This window comes from Pan troglodytes, chromosome 23 (assembly GCF_028858775.2).
Source record: "Pan troglodytes isolate AG18354 chromosome 23, NHGRI_mPanTro3-v2.0_pri, whole genome shotgun sequence".
Classification (NCBI taxonomy): domain Eukaryota; kingdom Metazoa; phylum Chordata; class Mammalia; order Primates; family Hominidae; genus Pan; species Pan troglodytes.
The window spans coordinates 11,592,393-11,609,917 of NC_086016.1; the positions used below are offsets into that span (position 1 = coordinate 11,592,393).

General features: G+C 42.6%; 1 protein-coding gene and 2 pseudogenes across 1 annotated transcript; 1 reads left to right on the top strand and 2 right to left on the bottom strand.

The window, feature by feature from the left end:
* Window positions 1-4,088: 4,088 nt before the first annotated feature.
* LOC112207554 (mucin-19-like) lies at window positions 4,089-4,937 on the bottom strand (annotated as a pseudogene).
* Window positions 4,938-7,883: 2,946 nt separating this feature from the next.
* Window positions 7,884-8,663, bottom strand: LOC749805 (uncharacterized). Its single transcript, XM_024353552.2, has one exon. The coding sequence runs from the start codon at window positions 8,643-8,645 to the stop codon at window positions 7,923-7,925; it is 723 nt and encodes a 240-aa protein (XP_024209320.2). The 5' UTR covers window positions 8,646-8,663; the 3' UTR covers window positions 7,884-7,922.
* Window positions 8,664-15,139: 6,476 nt separating this feature from the next.
* On the top strand, window positions 15,140-16,256 carry LOC112207555 (cyclin-dependent kinase 2-associated protein 2-like; annotated as a pseudogene).
* Window positions 16,257-17,525: the final 1,269 nt, after the last annotated feature.

The window sequence follows — 17,525 nt, forward strand, 5'->3', positions numbered from 1 at the left end:
TAGCATTAAGAAGAATATACTTTGGAATAAACAAGCAAAGAGATGTAAGACTAGTATACTAGAAGTTACAAGATGTTGCTGAAGAAAAGTCACAAACATTGGGGAAGATATTCTATATTTGTAGATTAGACAATTGAAAAGATATCCCATATTCATAAATTAGAAAACAATATTCTTAAGTCTATACTAATGAAATCAACAACAGATTAAATGCAATAGCTATATAAATCATAACAATATTTACTTGCAGAAATACAAAATTCTAAAACATATGAAATCTCAAGATTGAAAATAGCCAATTAAACTTGTAAAATAATGTCAATTGTGGAGTCCTCACAATTTTTAAATCAAAAACTAATTGCAGTGCTGTTGAACTCTTTTCAAATGTGGTATTTTGAGGCCAGGTTCTATGGCTTACACGTGTAACCTCAGCATTTTGTGAGGCTGAGGTAGGAGGATTGCTTGAACCCAGGAGTTCAAACCACACTGGATATCCTAGTGAGAACACCCATCGCTAAAAAAAAATTAAAATTAAAATTAACCTGGCAATGTGACATGAACCTGTAGTCTCAGCTATTCCAGAGGCTGAAGTGAGAGGATTTTTTAAGCCTGGGAGAGCAAGGCTGCAGTGAGCCATGGTTGCACCAGTGCACCCCAGCCTGGATGACAGAGAACCTGTCTCAAAAAGTAAAAAGGAGAAAATCTGAAAAGAAATGTATTAAATCAAGAAGTGTAGACATAGAAAATAATAGAGACCCCTCTCTCCACAAAACCTTGTATATATGGTCAAAATGATCGTCAACAAGGGTGCAAAGGCCAAACTATGGAGAGGGAATAATAGCCCCCTTTAACACAAAAATGGTATGAAGATTTGCTATCAACATGTAAAATATAGAAGTCAGAATTGTAGTTAATACTATATTTTTTTAAAAAACTCAAAATGTGTAAGTCTGAAAATCTTACACAAAAATATAAGGGAAAAATATCCAAAATTATGCCATGGAATTTGGCAATGGGTTCTTGACTGCCAGCAGCCCCACATCCCTGGAGCATCCATCCGCTCACCGCTGCCTGGTGCTGGGTCCTTCCACACCTGTCACACTGCTTTGTGCGGGGCCCTGAGGGGCACGAGCCAGGACACCAGGCCGAGCACAGGGCACAGGCCGGGCGTTCTCCGGCTATTCGAGGGCAGGCTGTCCCCATGACAGCCTCAGGCGCAGGAGGGAGGACGGCCTGATTCGAGTCTGTGGAAGGAGGAAGAAGCTCGTTTCCTGAGCCAGCAGGGACACAGAGGCGGATGCGGGACACAGGGACACAGGGGTGGATGCCATAAAAATATATGGCATATATTTTGAAACATGGCCGCAATTTGAATAATTAGAGTGTTATGCTGAAACTGCACCAAAATTTATCATTCCAGTGACTACAGGGAATTTTTAATAGTTGTTATTTTTATAATAAAATTAAACTTTAATGAAATAACTGACTTTCAAACTTCAGCAAGAGGACAAATATTCAGCCAGAGGTATCAGTTCCCGGTTTCTGCTTCGGGTCCTCTCTGGTCTCCCACAGCCCCTCCTGCATCACCCAGGTCTAAGGGGCCACCTGGCCTGGCCTGTGTTCCCTCGTCCCTCCCCTTCCCCACCCAGATCCTGCAGCGCCTTCCTGGGGCAGAGGCGGCGAACCGTCCAGAGCGGGAGGCTCCATCGCCCAGGGCAGCACCGCTCCGCCCCTCTCCACACCTGCCCAGCCCCTGGCAAAGGAGTCGCCTGGGCCTGGCCCGCTGCCCGCCCCCCAATGCCTGCCCTGTGCCTGCAATGGCGACGCTGCCAACAAGAGGTGCCAGACACCAGAGACCGCGGCGCAACCCGCCCGGAGAGCAGGGTCCCACTCACCTGGGAGCGGGGGCACTTCCCTTCCGGTAGGCGATGGAGTTAAGATTGTTTCCTTATTTATTTTGCTTAAAACTGGTAGAATGTCACTATTATATGAAGTACCCATGACTCTCTCAGTAAATTTGAGCAAACGTTTATTAGTTTTTGTCAGTTTAACTAGTTCTTTTGTGTCTATTATTAAGGTGAAATTTAACTTCTATCTGAAATCAGTAAGATACAGAGAGATTTTAATGACAAGTGAATATTTTTTTCTCAGGGGGAACTGAACTATGAATTGAATGAATGAATTATGAATTAAATGAATGAATTCATTAGCAAGGTAGAGAGGACACTAACCAATCCGTAGTTTTAATCAATCTGTATTCCCTCCCCCCTCCCTCTTTGTTTTTTGTTTGTTTGTTTTTGAGACAGAGTTTTGCTCCGTCGCCCAGGCTGGAGTGATGTGGCGCGATCTTGGCTCACTACAACCTCCGCCCCCCGGGTTCAAGTGACTCTCCGCCTCAGACCCCCGAGTAGCTGGGATTACAGGCGCCAGCCACCATGCCCAGTTAATTTTTGCGTTTTCATTAGAGGCGGGGTTTCACCACGTTGGCCAGGCTGGTCTCAAACTCCTGACCTCGGGTGATCCGCTCACCTTGGCCTCTCAAAGTGTTGGGATTATAGGCGTGAGCCACCAGTCCCAGCCCCTCCCACCCCTCTGTATTATGACCATGTGTACCCAGCATTTAGCTCCCACCTATGAAAGAGAACATGTAGTATTTTGTTTTTTGCTTTTGCATTAGTTTTCTGGAAACAATGCATTCATGTTGCTTCAAATGGCATAATTTTGAGTTTTTTCTGGCTGTATAGTATTCCATGAGTCTTTATCCAATCCACCACTGATGGATGTCTGGATTAAGTCTATGTCTTTGTGATTGTGAATACTGCTGTGATAAAAATATAGCTACATGTGTCTTTTTGATAGGGTATTTATTTTCTTTCGGATATATACCCAGTAATGGGGTTACTGGATTGAATGGTAGATCAACTCTCAGTTCTTTAAGAAATCCCCAACCTGCTTTCCACAGTGGCTGAACTAATTTACATTCCTTCAGAAAGTGTATAAGTGTTCTCTATTCTCTAAATCTTCACCGATATGTGTTTTTCTTTTGACTTTTCAAAAAAAGCCATTCTGACCGGTGTGAAATGGTATTTCATTTAGGTTTTGATTTGCATTTCTCTAATAAATAATGACGATGAGCACTTTTACATATGTTTGTTGGGTGCTTGTGTGTATGTCTTCTTTTGAAAAGTGTCCGTTCATGTCCTGTTGCCCACTTTTTAATGGAGTTACTTGCTGCTTGCTTGTTGATTTGTTTAAGTTCCTTATAGGTTCTGCATAATAGACCTCTGTTAGATGGGTAGTTTGTGAATATTTTCTTTCATTCTGTGGGTTATCTCTTTACTACCTTGATAGTTTCTCTTGTTGTGCAAAAGTTTTTCAGTTTAATTAAATCCCACTTGTCATTTTTTGTTTTAGTTGCAATTGCTTTTGAGGACTTAGCCATAAATTATTTGCCAAAGCTGTTATCAAGAAAAGTATTTCCTAGGTTTTTTTCTAGGCGTTTTATAGCTTGAGATTTTTCATTTAACTCTTTAATCCATCTTAAGTTAATTTTTGTATTTGGTGAAATATGGGGGTCTAGTTTTATTCTTCTGCATATGACTAGCCAGTTATCCCCGCATTATTTATTAAATAAAGTCTTTTTCCCATTGCTTACTTTTGTCAACTTTGTTAAAGATGTGATGGTTGCAGGCATGTGGCCTTAGTTTCTAGTACTCTAGTCTGTTCCATTGGTCTATGTGTCTGTTTTTCTACCAGTACCATGTTGTTTTGATTACTATAGTCTTCTAGTATAGTTTGAAGTCATGAAATATGATGTCTCTAGCCTATGTCTCTAGCCTTAGTATTGCTTTGGCTTGGCTAGCCTATGTCTCTAGCCTTAGTATTGCTTTGGCTTGGCTATTCAGACTCCTTTTAGGTTCCATATAAATTATAGATGTTTTCTATTTTGTGCAAAATGACATTAGTAGTTTGATAGGAAAAGCATTGAATCTGTAAATCGCTTTGAGCAGTATACTCATCTGCACGCAGATGATACTCCAGTGTATGTTCTGTGGTTGATGAGTGAAGTGTATTGTAATTCCAAATGGTCAAGCCAGACCCTGCCCCCGCCCGGCTCCTCCTCTGCCAGAGCTCGAGACCTCTAGCCAGGGGCCCTCTAGAGCCACGGGGGATGGGGCTGAGGGCCGCTTCCCGCCCCCATGCAGCTGCTGCAGGGCAGACCGCCTGGCTTGGCCGCAGCCACAGGGACATCTGGCCCTGCTTCCGAGATGTGGGGAGTGCGGGCAGGCTCAGGAGTTGCCTGGAGGCTGCTGCCTGCAGACAAAAGGCGGCTGCAGCTTGGGAGCCCAGGCGGGCTGGAGGTGCATGGCCTGGTCGGCCTCGGGATCGCCAGCGCGCCCAGCCTGAGGGCCCCCAGGCCGTGCCTCCCACCCACTCCTCCACCTGAGAGAGATCGGGGCCACTGTCATGGGCACTCAGCAGTCACCCCATGTGGGGTTGAGCGGCGGGTTTTCAGTTCTCGCCCCTGTGCAGCCGCCACCGCCAGGCAGAATGCCTGGCTTGGCCGCAGCCACAGGGACACCTGGCCCTGGTTCTGCGAGACTGGGAGCGCAAGCGGGCTCAGGGGTTGCCAGGCAGCTGCTGCCTGCACACAGAGGGCGACTGCAGCTTGTGCGCCCAGGCGGCGGAGCATGGTCTGGGTGGCCTCTGGAATGCGTGCACACCAGGCCTGAGGGCCTCCCTGGTGGTGCCACCTGCCCCAGTCTTCCTCTGCTGGAGCCTGGAGCAGCTGGAATGTCCACTCTGCAGTCACAGGGGATAGAGTTAAGTTTTCTTATCCCACACATGCACACAAAAAGGTAACTATTCTGTGAGGTAATTAACATGTTCATTGACTTCGTTTTGGTAATCATTTCAGAATGTGCATATGAACGCATCACATGTACAATTTTTATTTCTCTATTACACCTCAGTAAAGCTGAAATAATTAACAGGATTGAAAGGATAAACCCACAGTTCTATAGTCACAGTTGGACACTTCAATATCTCATTTTAATTAATGGATAGAAAAACCAGACAGAAGCTTCATGAGAAATACAAGAGTTAAACAATGGTATAAGCCACTGAGAGCTAATACGCATATACAGGACAGTCCATCCAACAACAGCAGAATATACATTCCTTTCAAGTGTATATGGAAGTTCTCTAGGATGGGCCATATCTTCATCCACAAAATATGTCCTAATCATTTTTAAAAGTTTGAAATCATACAAAATATAATTTACAACCACAATGGAAGAAACAACGGATAAATAAGTGAAAACTGGAAAATTCACGAAAATGTGGAAATTAAACAATACAGTCTTCAACTACCAGTGAGTGAAAAAAATAAATCACAAGCAAAATTATAAAATATCTTGAGATAAATTAAAATAAAAACAAAATCTACCAAAACTTATTGAATGCAGTGAAAGTAGAGTTCAAAGGAAAATGTATGGATATAAACAACTACATTTAAGAAAAATCTCAAATCAACATCCTCACTCTATACCTAAAGGCAGTGGAAGAAGACAAAAGAAGACTAAATCCAAAGCTAGCAGTAGGAAAGAAAAAATAGAGAGCATAATTAGAGCATAATCAATAAAATAGAAGTTTGGAGAGCAGTAGAATGAATAAACATAGATTATTTGAAAGATCAAGCCTTTCACTATATTGACTGAGCAAAAGATGGAAGACTAATTATTAAAATAATAAATGAAAGCAGAGCCATTACTATCAACTTTACAGAAATACAAAAGGATTACAGGAGTATACTGTGAACAATTGTCTAACAACAAATTAGCTGCCCTGGATGAAATGGATGAATCACTAGAAAGACACAAACTACCAAAGTGGCTCAAGAAGAAAGAGAAAATCTGAATAGACCTATAACCTAGGAGATTGAATTAGTAATCGAAAGTGATTAACAAAGAAACATTTATGACCAAATAGCTGCATTAACTGGTGAGTCAAACTAACATTTAAAGAAGAATTAATACCATTTCTTCTCAAACTCTTCTGACATAATATATGAAGAAGGAATACTTGCTAATTCATTTTTTGATAACAGCATTATCCTTATACCAAAGCCAAAGAGAGCACAAAAAGAGAACTACAGCACAATATCCCTTATGAATATATAAGCAAAAATCTCAGCAAAATACTAGCAATACTAGCAAAATACTAGCAGCAATACTGTATAATCAAAGGATTGTAAACTATCACCCTGTGAGATTTATCCCCAAAATGCAAGGGTGGCTCAACATATAAAAAATCAATCAGTGTAATATACTCTAACAGTAAAATGAATAAGCACGTGATTATTTCCATTGATGCAGAGAAAAATTGATGAAATACAACACCCTTCTATAATAAAAATACTCAATAAACTAGGCATAGAAGGGATTTTCAGCAACATGACAATAGGATGTACAAAAACCCAACAGTTAATATCATGATCAATGATGAAACACTGAAAGCTGTTTTCCTAACATCTAGAACAAGACAAGCATGGTGCATTTGCCACTTGTATTCAATGTACCACTGGCAATTTTAGCCAGAGCAATTAGGCAAGACAAAGAAATAAAAGGCATCTAAATTAGAAATAAAAAACAGAAGTAAAATTATATCTACACATGATCTTATGTGTATAAAGCTCCAAATAAAACACAAAACCGATTATAACTAATAAAAGAGGCAGGATGCAAAACAAACATAGGCAAATGAGCTATATTTCTATATAGTTGTAAAGAACTATGAAAACATTTTTAAAATTCCATTTATAATAGCATCAAAGAATAAGTTATTCGGGCATAAATCTAACCATGGTGGTATACACAAAACTTTGCTGAAAAAAACGAAAGAGAGTGGAAATAACTGGAAAGACATTCTGTGTTCACGGGTTGTAAGACAATATTGTTAAGATGACAATACCATCTAAAGTAATCTACAGATTCAATGCAATACCATCAAAATCCCAAAGGCATTTCTGCAGAAAGAAAGAAACTCATTCTACAATTCATACAAAAATTCAAAGGATCTGACAGACAAAACACTCTTGAAAAAGAATATTAGAAAACTCACATTTTTCAGTTTCACAGCCTACTACAAATCTACAGTAATCAAGAGAGTGTGGTACTGGCATAAGACTAATAGACTTTTAGACCAATACAATAGAACAGATTTCAGATCCTACAAATTAGTGCTCACATATATGGTCAATGACTGTTCAACAAGCTGTCCAAGTCTAGTCAAGGGAGGAAAGAACAGTCTCTTCAACAGCTGGATGTCAGTGCACAGGAGAGAAGTTAGACCCCTACCTTGCAGTACACAGGAAAATTAATTCTAAATTAATAAAAGACTTACATGTAAGGACTAAAGTATGTAACTCTTAGAAGAAAACACAAGGTAAACCTTTATGACCTTTGAGTTTTAAGTGTATTTTGAAATATGACAGAAAAGCACAAATAACAAAAGAAAATACACGTAAATTAGATTTAATCAAAATAAAAAACCTTTATGCATCAAAGGATACTATCAAGGGAGTTAAAAGACAACCCATAGTATGTGAGAAAATATGTATCTGATAAAATCAAAGTGCGTATCTGATAAAAGCTTAATATCCCACAACTCAACATCAGAATTTCTAACATCCCAATTAAAAAATAGGCAAAGGACTTGAATAGATATTTCTCCGAAGAAGATACACAAATGTCTAAGACGGATAAGAAAAGATGCTAAACACCGTTATTCATTAATAAAATGCAAGACAAAACCCAAATGAGATACCACTTTACATCCACTAGTAAGGCTTTCATAACAACGACACAGAAAATCAATGTTGCTAAGGAGGTGGAGAAATTGGAGCCCTCATGAACTGGCTGCTAGGAATAGAAAATGATGCACTTGCCGTGGAAAACAATTTGGTGGTTCCTCACAGAATCACACAGAGAAACAGGAGCTGCTGGCTTCCGGGTTCTCCTGGGCTGGCGCGGTACGTCCCGGAATCGCAGGCGCGCATCCCTTCCCGCCTGAGGGCCTGCCTCGCCGTGACTCCCGCCCCTCTTCTCCTCCGAAGAGACGTCGGGGCCGCTCCAGGGGCCGTCCGCAGCCACCGGGGATGGGGCTGAGGGTCGGTTCCTGCCCCGGTGCAGCCGCTGCCAGGCAGACTGCCTGGCTTGGCCGCAGCCACGGCGACATCCAGGCCCGGGTCTGCGAGGCTGGGCGCGCCAGCCAGCTTGGGAGTTGCCTGGCGCCTGTAGCTGGGCGCCCAGGTGGTGGAGCATGGCCTGGGCGGCCTCTGGATCGCAAGTGCCCCTGGCCTGAGAGCCCACCAGACCCTGCCCCCGCCCGGCTCCTCCTATGCCAGAGCTCGACACCTCTAGCCAAGGGCCCTCTGCAGCCACGGGGGATAGGGCTGAGGGCCGGTTCCCGCCCCCGTGCAGCTGCTGCAGGGCAGACCGCCTGGCTTGGCCGCAGCCACAGGGACATCTGGCCCTCGTTCCGAGATGTGGGAAGTGAGGGCGGACTCGGGAGTTGCCTGGAGGTTGCTGCCTGCACACAGAAGGCGGCTGCAGCTTGGGTGCCCAGGCGGGCTGGAGGTGCATGGCCTGGTCGGCCTCGGGATCGCCAGCGCGCCCAGTCCGAGGGCCCCCAGGCTGTGCCTCCCGCCCAGTCCTCCACCTGAGGGAGATCGTGGCCGTTGGTATGGGCCCTCAGCAGTCACCCCGTGTGGGGTTGAGCGGCGGGTTCTCGGTTCTCGCTCCTGTGCAGCCGCCGCCGCCGGTCAGAATGCCTGGCTTGGCCGCAGCCACTGGGACACCTGGCCTTGGTTCTGCGATGCTGGCAGCGCGAGCGAGCTCGGGGGTTGCCAGGCAGCTGCTGCCTGCACACAGAGGCCGACTGCAGCTTGGGCGCCCAGTCGGCGGAGCATGGTCTGGGTGGCCGCTGGAATGCATGCGCTCGAGGCCTGAGGGACCCGCTGTTGGTGCCACCTGCCCTGCTCTGCGCCTCTCCGCGCCTGCACCGGCGCCCTGCGCCCCCTCCGCGCCTGCGCTGGCGCTCTGCGCCTCTCTGCCTTTGCGAAGGGCGCTCTGCCTTTGCTAGGGCGGAGCTGCCTTCTCCTCAGCACAGACTTCGGAGATACAGCGAAGGCGGAGCAGTGTTCGCCTCAGCACAGACCCGGGCGGGCGGGCCGGGGGCACCGCGAGGGCGGAGCTGCGTTCTGCTCAGCACACACCCGGGGGACACCGCGAAGGCAGAGCAGCGTTCTCCTCAGCACAGACCTTGGGGGCACTGCCTCGCTTTGGGACAACTCGGGGCCGCATCAACGGTGAATAAAATCCTTCCTGTTTGCAGCCCTGAATAATCAGGGTCAGAGACCAGTTAGAAGGGTTCAGTGTGGAAAACGGGAAACCAAAAGCCCCTCTGAATCCTGCCCACCGAGGTTCTCCCCAGCCAAGGCGAGGCGGCCGCAGTGCGAGATCCACACCGCAGCCTCGGAAGACAAATGCGGCATTCCTAATGCAGACATGACACCCAAAGTATGACACCCCCATTGCTCATGTAAAAAGCACCTGTAATGCTAATGCGCTGCCTCAATACAAAAATATTAATATAAGATCCGCAATCCCCTCGCTGCCGTGCAGTCCAAAGACAGCCATCATAATAATCAACATTGACATAGTCAATACAAACTTAGTAACGAACCTAGGGTTAAGGTTGGTGTTAGGGTTAGGGGTTAGGGGTTAAGTTTAGGGTTAGGGGTTGGAGATAGGGATTGGGGTCAGAGTTAGGGGTTAGGAGTCAACGTTTAGGGTTAGGGTTTAAGAGATGTTAGGGATTAGGGGTTAGGGTTGGGTTAGGGTGAGGGTTGGGGTTAGGGGTTAGGGTTAGGGATAGTGGTTAGGGTTTGGGTCAGGGGTTGGGGGTCAGGGTCAGTGGTTAGGGGTCAGGGTCACGGTCAGGGGTCCCACTCTGCGATTTGTCTATTTACTCTGCTGACTGTTCCCTTTGCCATGCAAAAGCTCTTTAGTTTAATTAAGTCCCAGCTATTTATCTTTGTTTTTATTGCATTTGCATTTGGGTTCTTGGTCATGAAATCCTTGCCTATGCCAATATCTAGAAGGGTTTATCCAGTGTTATCTTCTAGAATTTTTACAGTTCAGGAATTAGGTTTAAGTTCTTAATCCATCTTGAGTAGATTTTTGTATGAGGTGAGAGATGAGAATCCAGTTTTATTACCCTACATGTGGCTCGCCAATTATCCCAACGTCATGTGTTGAAAAGGGTGTCCTTTCCCCACTTTATGTTTTTGTTTGCTTTGTCAAAGATCAGATGGCTGTAAGTATTTGGGTTAATTTCTGAGTTCTCTCTTCTGTTCCATTGGTCTATGTGCCTATTTTTAAACCAGTACCATGCTATTCTGGTAACTATGGCCTTATTGTACAGTTTGAAATCAAGTAGTGTGATGCCTCCAGGTTTGTTCTTTTTGCTTAGCCTTGGTTTGGCTACATGACACTCTTTTGGTTCCATATTAATTTTAGAATTGTTTTTGTAATTCTGTGAGGGATGATGGTGGTATTCAGATGGGGATTGCATTGAATTCGTAGATTGCCTTTAACAGAATGGTAATTTTCACAATATTGGTTCTACCCATCCATGAGCATGGGGATGCGTTTCCATTTGTTTGTGTCATCTATGATTTCTTTTCTTTCTTATTTTTTTTTTTCAGAGGTAGTTTCGCTCTTGTCGCTGAGGTGGGAGTTCAATGGTGTGATCTCGGCTCACTACAACTTCTGTCTCCCGGGTTCAAGCGATTCTCCTGCCTCAGTTTACCGAATAGCTGGGATTATAGGCATGCGCCAACATGCTTGGCTCCATCTATGATTTCTTTCAGCAGTGTTTTGTAATTTTCATTGTAGAGGTCTTTTGATTACTTTGCTAGGTATATTCCTAAGTTTTGTTTGTTTTTTTGTTTGTTTGTTTTTTGCAGCTATTGTAAAAGGGGTTGAGTTCTTGATGTGATTCTCAGCTTGATAGCTGTTGATGTATAGAAGAGCTACCGATTTGTGTCCATTAATCTCGTATCTGGAAACTTTGCTGAATTCTTTTATCAGTTCTAGGAGCTTTCTAGAGGAGTCCATAGGGTTTTCAAGATGAAAGATCATATCGTCAGTAACCAGTAACAGTTTGACTTCCTCTTTACCGATTTGGATTTCCTCTATTTCCTTCTTTTGTCTGATTGCTCTGGCTAGGACTTCCAGTACTATGTTGAAGAGGAGTGGTGAGAGTAGGCTCTTCGTCTTGTTCCAGTTCTCAAAGTGAATGCTTTCACCTTTTCCCCATTCAGTATTATGTTGGCTGTGGGTCTGTCATAGATGGCTTTTATTACATTAAGGTATGTTCCTTGTATGCCTATTTTGCTGAGAGCTTTAATCATAAAGCAATGCTAGATTTTGTCAAATGCTTTTTCTGCATCTGTTGATAAAATCATGTGAGTTTTTTTTAATTCTGTTTATTTGGTGTATCACATTTATTGACTTGCATATGTTAAACCATTCCTGTGTCACTGGTGTGAAACCCACTTGATCATGGTGAATTATCTTTTTGATATGTTGTTGGATTCAGTTAGATAGTATTTTGTTAAGGATTTTGGCATCTGTGTTCATCATGGATATTGGTCTGTAGTTTTCTTTTTTGGTTATGTCCTTTCATGGTTTTGGTATTAGGGTGATGCTGGCTTCATAGAAAGAAGGGAGTGTTTCTTCTCTCTCTGTCTTGTGGAATAGTGTGAAAGGATTGGTATCATTTCTTCTTTGAATGAAAGAAAATATTCTTTGAATGTCTGGTAGAATTCTGCTGTGAATCTGTCTGGTCCTTGGCTTTTTTTGTTGGTAATTTTAAAATTACCATTTCAATCTTGCTGCTTGTTTTATTGGTCTGCTTGGGGTATCTACTTCTTCTTGATTTAAGCTAGGAGGGTTGTATTTTTCCAGGAATTTATGCAACTCTTCTGGGTTTTCTAGTTTATGTGCCAAAAGGTGTTCATAGTACCCTTGAATAATCTTTAATATTTCAGTGGTGTCAGTTGTAATATCCCCTCTTTCATTTCTTAGTGAGGTTATTTGGATTTCCTCTCTTCTTTTCTTGGTTAATCTTATAATGGTCTATCGATTTTGTTTATCTTTTCAAATAACCAACTTTTTGTTTTATTCATGTTTTGTATTTGTTGTTGTTGTTGTTGTTGCTGTGTCAATTTCATTTAGTTCTGCTCTGATCTTGGTCATTTCCCTTGTTTGCTGGGATTGGGTTTGGCTTGTTCCTGCTTCTCCAGTTCTCTGAGATGTGAACTTAGATTGTCTGTTTGTGCTCTTTCATACTTTTTGACATAGGTGTTTAGGGCTACAAACTTTCCTCTTAGCACTGCCTTTGCTGTATCCCAGAGGTCTTGATAGGTTGTGTCATCCAGTTCAAAGAAATTTTTTCCATTTCCATCTTGATTTTGTTTTTCACCCAGTGCTCATTCAGGAGCAGGTTATTTAATTTCCATGTATTTGCATGGTTTTGAAGATTCCTTTTGGAGTTGATTTTCAGTTTTATTCCACTGTGATCTGAGAGAGTGCGTGGTACAATTTCAATTTTCTTAAATTTATTGAGACTCGTTTTATGGCCTATCATATGGTCTATCTTGGAGAAAATTCCATGTGCTGTTGAATGGAATGTGTATTCTGTGGTTGTTGGATGAAATGTTTTGTATATATCTGTTAAGTCCATTTGTTCCAAAGTATAGTTTAAATCCAGTGTTTCTTTGTTGACTTTCTGTCTTGATGACCTGTCTAGTGCTGTCAGTGGAGTAATGAAGTCCCCCACTATTATTGTGTTGCTGTCTATCTTATTTCTTATGTTTACTAGTGATTGTTTATAAATTTGGGAGCTCCAGTGTTAGGTTCATGTATGTTTAGGATTGTCATGTTTTTCTGTTGAATGAGACCTTTACCATTATATACTGTCTGTCTTTGTCTCTTTTAGCTACTGTTGCTTTAAAGTTTGTTTTGTCTCATATGAGAATAGCTACCGCTGCTCGCTTTTGGTGTCCATTTGCATGAAATGCCTTTTTCTACCACTTTCCTTAAGTTTATGTAGGTCGTTATGTGTTAGGTGAGTCTCCTGAAGGCAGCAGATAGTTAGTTGGTGAGTTATTATCCATTCTGTGGTTCTGTATCTTGTAAGTGGAGCATTGAAGCCATTTACAACCAACATTAGTATTAAAAAGTGAGGTACCATTATGCTCTCTGTTGCCTCTGTACTTTGTTTTTGTTTTTTGTTTTTGCTTTTTAACTTGTATTTTTGTTTTATAGGTCTTGTATGATTTATGCTTTAATGAAGTTCTGTTTTGATGTGTTTCCAGGGTTTGTTTCATGATTTAGAGCTCCTTTTAGCAGTTCTTACAGTGCTGGTTTGGTAATGGCAAATTCTGTCAGCATTTGTTTGTCTGAAAATGACTGTATCTTTCTTTCATATATGATGTTTAGTTTTGCTGGATACAGAATTCTTGGCTGATAATTGTTTTGTTTAAGGAGGCTGAAGAAAGGGCCCCAATCCCATCTAGCTTTTAAGGTTTCTGCTGCAAAATCTGCTGTTAGTTTGATAGGTTTTCCTTTATAGGTTACCTAGTGCTCCTGTCTCACAGCTCTTAAGATTCTTTCTTTTGTCTTAACTTTGGATGACCCAATGACAATGTGCCTAGGCTAAGATCTTTTTGTGATGAATTTCCCAGGTGTTATTTGTGCTTCTTTTATTTGGATGTCTAGGCCATGGAAGGTTTCCTTGATTATTCCCCCAAATATGTTTTCCTAGCTTTTAGAATTCACTTCTTCCTCAGGTACACCAATTAGTCTTAGGTTTCATTGTCTTAGGCCCCACCACTGGGGCCACTACACATGACATGGGATGTGGGCCATCGGGCAAAGGGCACGGAGATGGGGCGCTGCCAGGGGTGCCAAGGAGGAAAGAGAGCGCTTTCCAAATTGTCTTCCAGGGTTTCAATGTGCATTTTATTAACTCAGAATCTGTCGGGAATAATACTAGGGAGCTACCTTTCCCTGGAGATGGGTCTTGTCAGTGGAGTGAGATAGGTTGAGGGGAGGAAGAGGAATGGGAGGCTCAGTTTATAAATATTAAGATCAGCAAGGGTGTGCTGCTGGCAGGAGCAGAGAGAGCCTGGAGATTTGGGTGGCTGCCGTTGGTAAGTGGTTGCAATCCAGAGAGTGGGATTGAGTTCCTCCCTTGTCATGTTAGCATCCTGTTTCCTGGGCGTGGGTCTAATGCCCTGCAGGTGGTCATTTTACTCATGGTGGCTTTGTCTCTCTTCTGCCATCTCCAGACTCAGCTTCGCACTCCAGGGCTGCGTACCACCAGCCACTGTCATGTTAACCTCTTCCCAGGCCAATGTGTCCTTGGCCTGGAGCCCGATCTGCTGGACAGCCTGGGACCGTCCATTTTCAGGGTGGTGGGCAACCTGGTGGCCATCGTGGTGCTGTGCAAGTCACGCAAGGAGCAGAAGGAGACCACCTTCTACACAGTTATGCGGCTGGCTGCCACCGACCTGTTGTTCACTTTGCTGGTGAGCCAGGTGACCATCGCCATGTACATGAAGGGCGGGTAACCTGGGGGCCAGCTGCTGTGCGAGTACAGCATCTTCAGCCTGTTCTTCTTCAGTCAGTCCGGCCTCAGCATCGTCTGTGCCGTGATATCTATACAGGTAATTTGTGTTAGACATTCTTAGAAGAGTTTCAAAAGTTTTATGTTTGTATCTCGGTTATAAACAGAGTCCTCAAATGCATACAAAGGAAATCATGCCATGATTGAATTTTAGCAGGAATAAGTTTATTTTACCTATTCAAAATTAAAATACTTTTGTTGTGTTTGAACATGTGTTTTAAAGATATGTTTTTGAAAAAAGTTTAAGTACATATTTAATCATGTCCGCTTTTCTATCCCAAGAAATAATTTCATATATAGTTTATTTAAATTTTTTAACAAAAATGTAGCATGATTTTTTTAATTGTATATTTTATTTAGCCCAATATATATCCAAAATATTGGGTCAATATGTAATCAATATAAAAATTGTTAGACATAGTTTGCATTCTTTTTTCATATGAAATCTTTGAAATCCATTGTGTATTTTACATTTTAGGATGTCTCAACTCAAATGTGAAATTTTCATGGAGAATATTTGAACTGTATTTAGAGTAATACAAATTGCAGTTAAAAAGTTTAATATAGATTTACCAGGGGGCGTGCAGCCTGCTTGCCAATCAGATCGCTGCTGAGCGGTCCCACAGCCAACCCCTGAAGAGCAGCCTGCTGGCTTCCCCAGCGCCCAGGAGTTGGGGATGTCCTACAAACCTACCACCCCTGCCCCCAGCAGCACCCCCGGCTCCAGCACCCCTGGGCCAGGCACTCCAGTCCCTACAGGAAGCGTCCTGTCGCCGTCGGGCTCAGGGCCGGGAGCCACTGCCCCTTTCAGACCGCTGTTTAAAGACTTTGGACCGCCTACTATCGGTTGTGTGCAGGCCATGAAACCACCTGGTGCCCAGGGCTCCCAGAGCACCTACACGGAACTGCTGTTGGTCACAGGGAGATGGGCAAAGGGATCTGGCCCACCTATGCTGGCAGCAAGAGCGCCGTGAAGCGCCCAAAGAGAGGTATCATCCATCCCTAGTCAGAATGCCTGGTAGAGACAGAGTGGAACGCCCACACTTAACAGGAAGCTCCTAGGCCTCTGTGTCTGGACTCCAGAGCACCTGCTTCTCCCTGGCCTTCATCCCTAGTTGCACTAACCATCCTGGGCTTCCTGTCCTGTGTCCCTTGATGGGTGCCCTCCAGGAACCAAGGGGCAGTTCTCATTCCAGGTGGCAGCACTAAGGACCCCCCTCCCCACCCCACCCCACCAACGCAACAAGAGTTAGCAGTGAGGTCCCCGTGAGTCCCACCCATGACCTGCCGACAGTGTTGCCCACTGGAACTTTCTGTGGCCCCCACCACTCAGCCCTTCCCAGCACTTGTCCGGAGCCTCCTTCTCCCTCAGCACAGCTCAGGCCTCAGGCCTGACACTTCCCTGCCTTGTGTCTTTTGCTAAATATGACCTTTCTATATTAATAAAAGATGCTTTGGAGTTGTGCTCTCTAAAAAAAGTTTAATATAAAGGAGAAATAAAAGGAAATTTAGCAAAGAAATATGTAGATGAATATTTAAATATTCAGAGGTGACATTACTACCAGACATGAGATTATCAGATGTTTCATTTACTTATGATTAATATGTTTGTATTTCTTTTTTATTCATTTTACTTTATTTATGTATTTATTTATTTTTATTATACTTTAAGTTCTAGGGTACATGTGCACAACGTGCAGGTTTGTTACATATGTATACACCATGCTGTGTTGGTTTGCTTCACCCATTAACCTGTCATTTACATTAGGTATTTCTCCTAATGCTCTCCCTCCCCCAGCCCCCCACCCCATGACAGGCCCCAGTGTGTGATGTTCCCTTGCCTGTGTCCAAGTATTCTCATTGTTTAATTCCCACCTATGAGTGAGAATATGCAGTGTTTGGTTTTCTGACCTTGCAATAGTTTAAACAAACTAGGAAGTTCAGAAGTCACTTTACAAGAGAAATAAAGAAAAATAAAGTATTAATGACATTGGTAACAGAATAAAAATTAGAGTTAGACAAAGTATTAACAAGCAAGCTTATATATTTATAAGAGATGGGAAAATATTAGAAAGGAATAAATCATGTCTTGTCAACATGAAGAAAAAGTGTATTTTTTTTGTTAACTTATTATTGTGTTTCCTTGTATAATTTTCACTTGGTTTTGTTGGTTTTACTACTTGCTTCATTCTTTCAAAAACTACATCTTCATAGACCATTTCAGCTTTTGCTATGTGGGCAGAATTATAAAACCCAATTTCAAAATTTCAACTGAACGTTGTCAGCATTTTTCTTTGGGCTTTTTATTGAAAAAAAAACCTAAGTAATTGTGTGTGTGTGTATTTTAGTATTACCATGAATGTAATAACAATAAAATCAAACAAAAACAAATGGATATGCAATATGTTGGACTAGCATCTCAAATATGAAAAAGGCATTGCCAACAGTGATATGATTTTTTTCAAAATGGTAAGCTTTTTAAAGTATAATCTTATTTTAACCTAAAATCTTACTATCAGAAAATGCAGTGTACATTAAAATGTTCTGAAATGCTTTATTCACATTTATTAAATGGTTGTACTCACTCAGATATCTACAAATTGGTTTTTCACTTATGTAATTATCTTATAGAATGTTCAAAAGTCATGCAGAATGTGAGATAATTTTCTATTGAATATGATTGTTTTATCATTGCAAGACATCAAACATCCCTGTTTCCTGCCAAATGAATGTACAATAGCAATAAATGTAAAGATGTGTTTTTT

Bases quoted from the DNA above. Each gene is read 5' to 3' on its own strand.
- LOC749805 (XM_024353552.2), bottom strand. From the start codon at position 8,645: ATGCACCTCCAGCCCGCCTGGGCACCCAAGCTGCAGCCGCCTTCTGTG.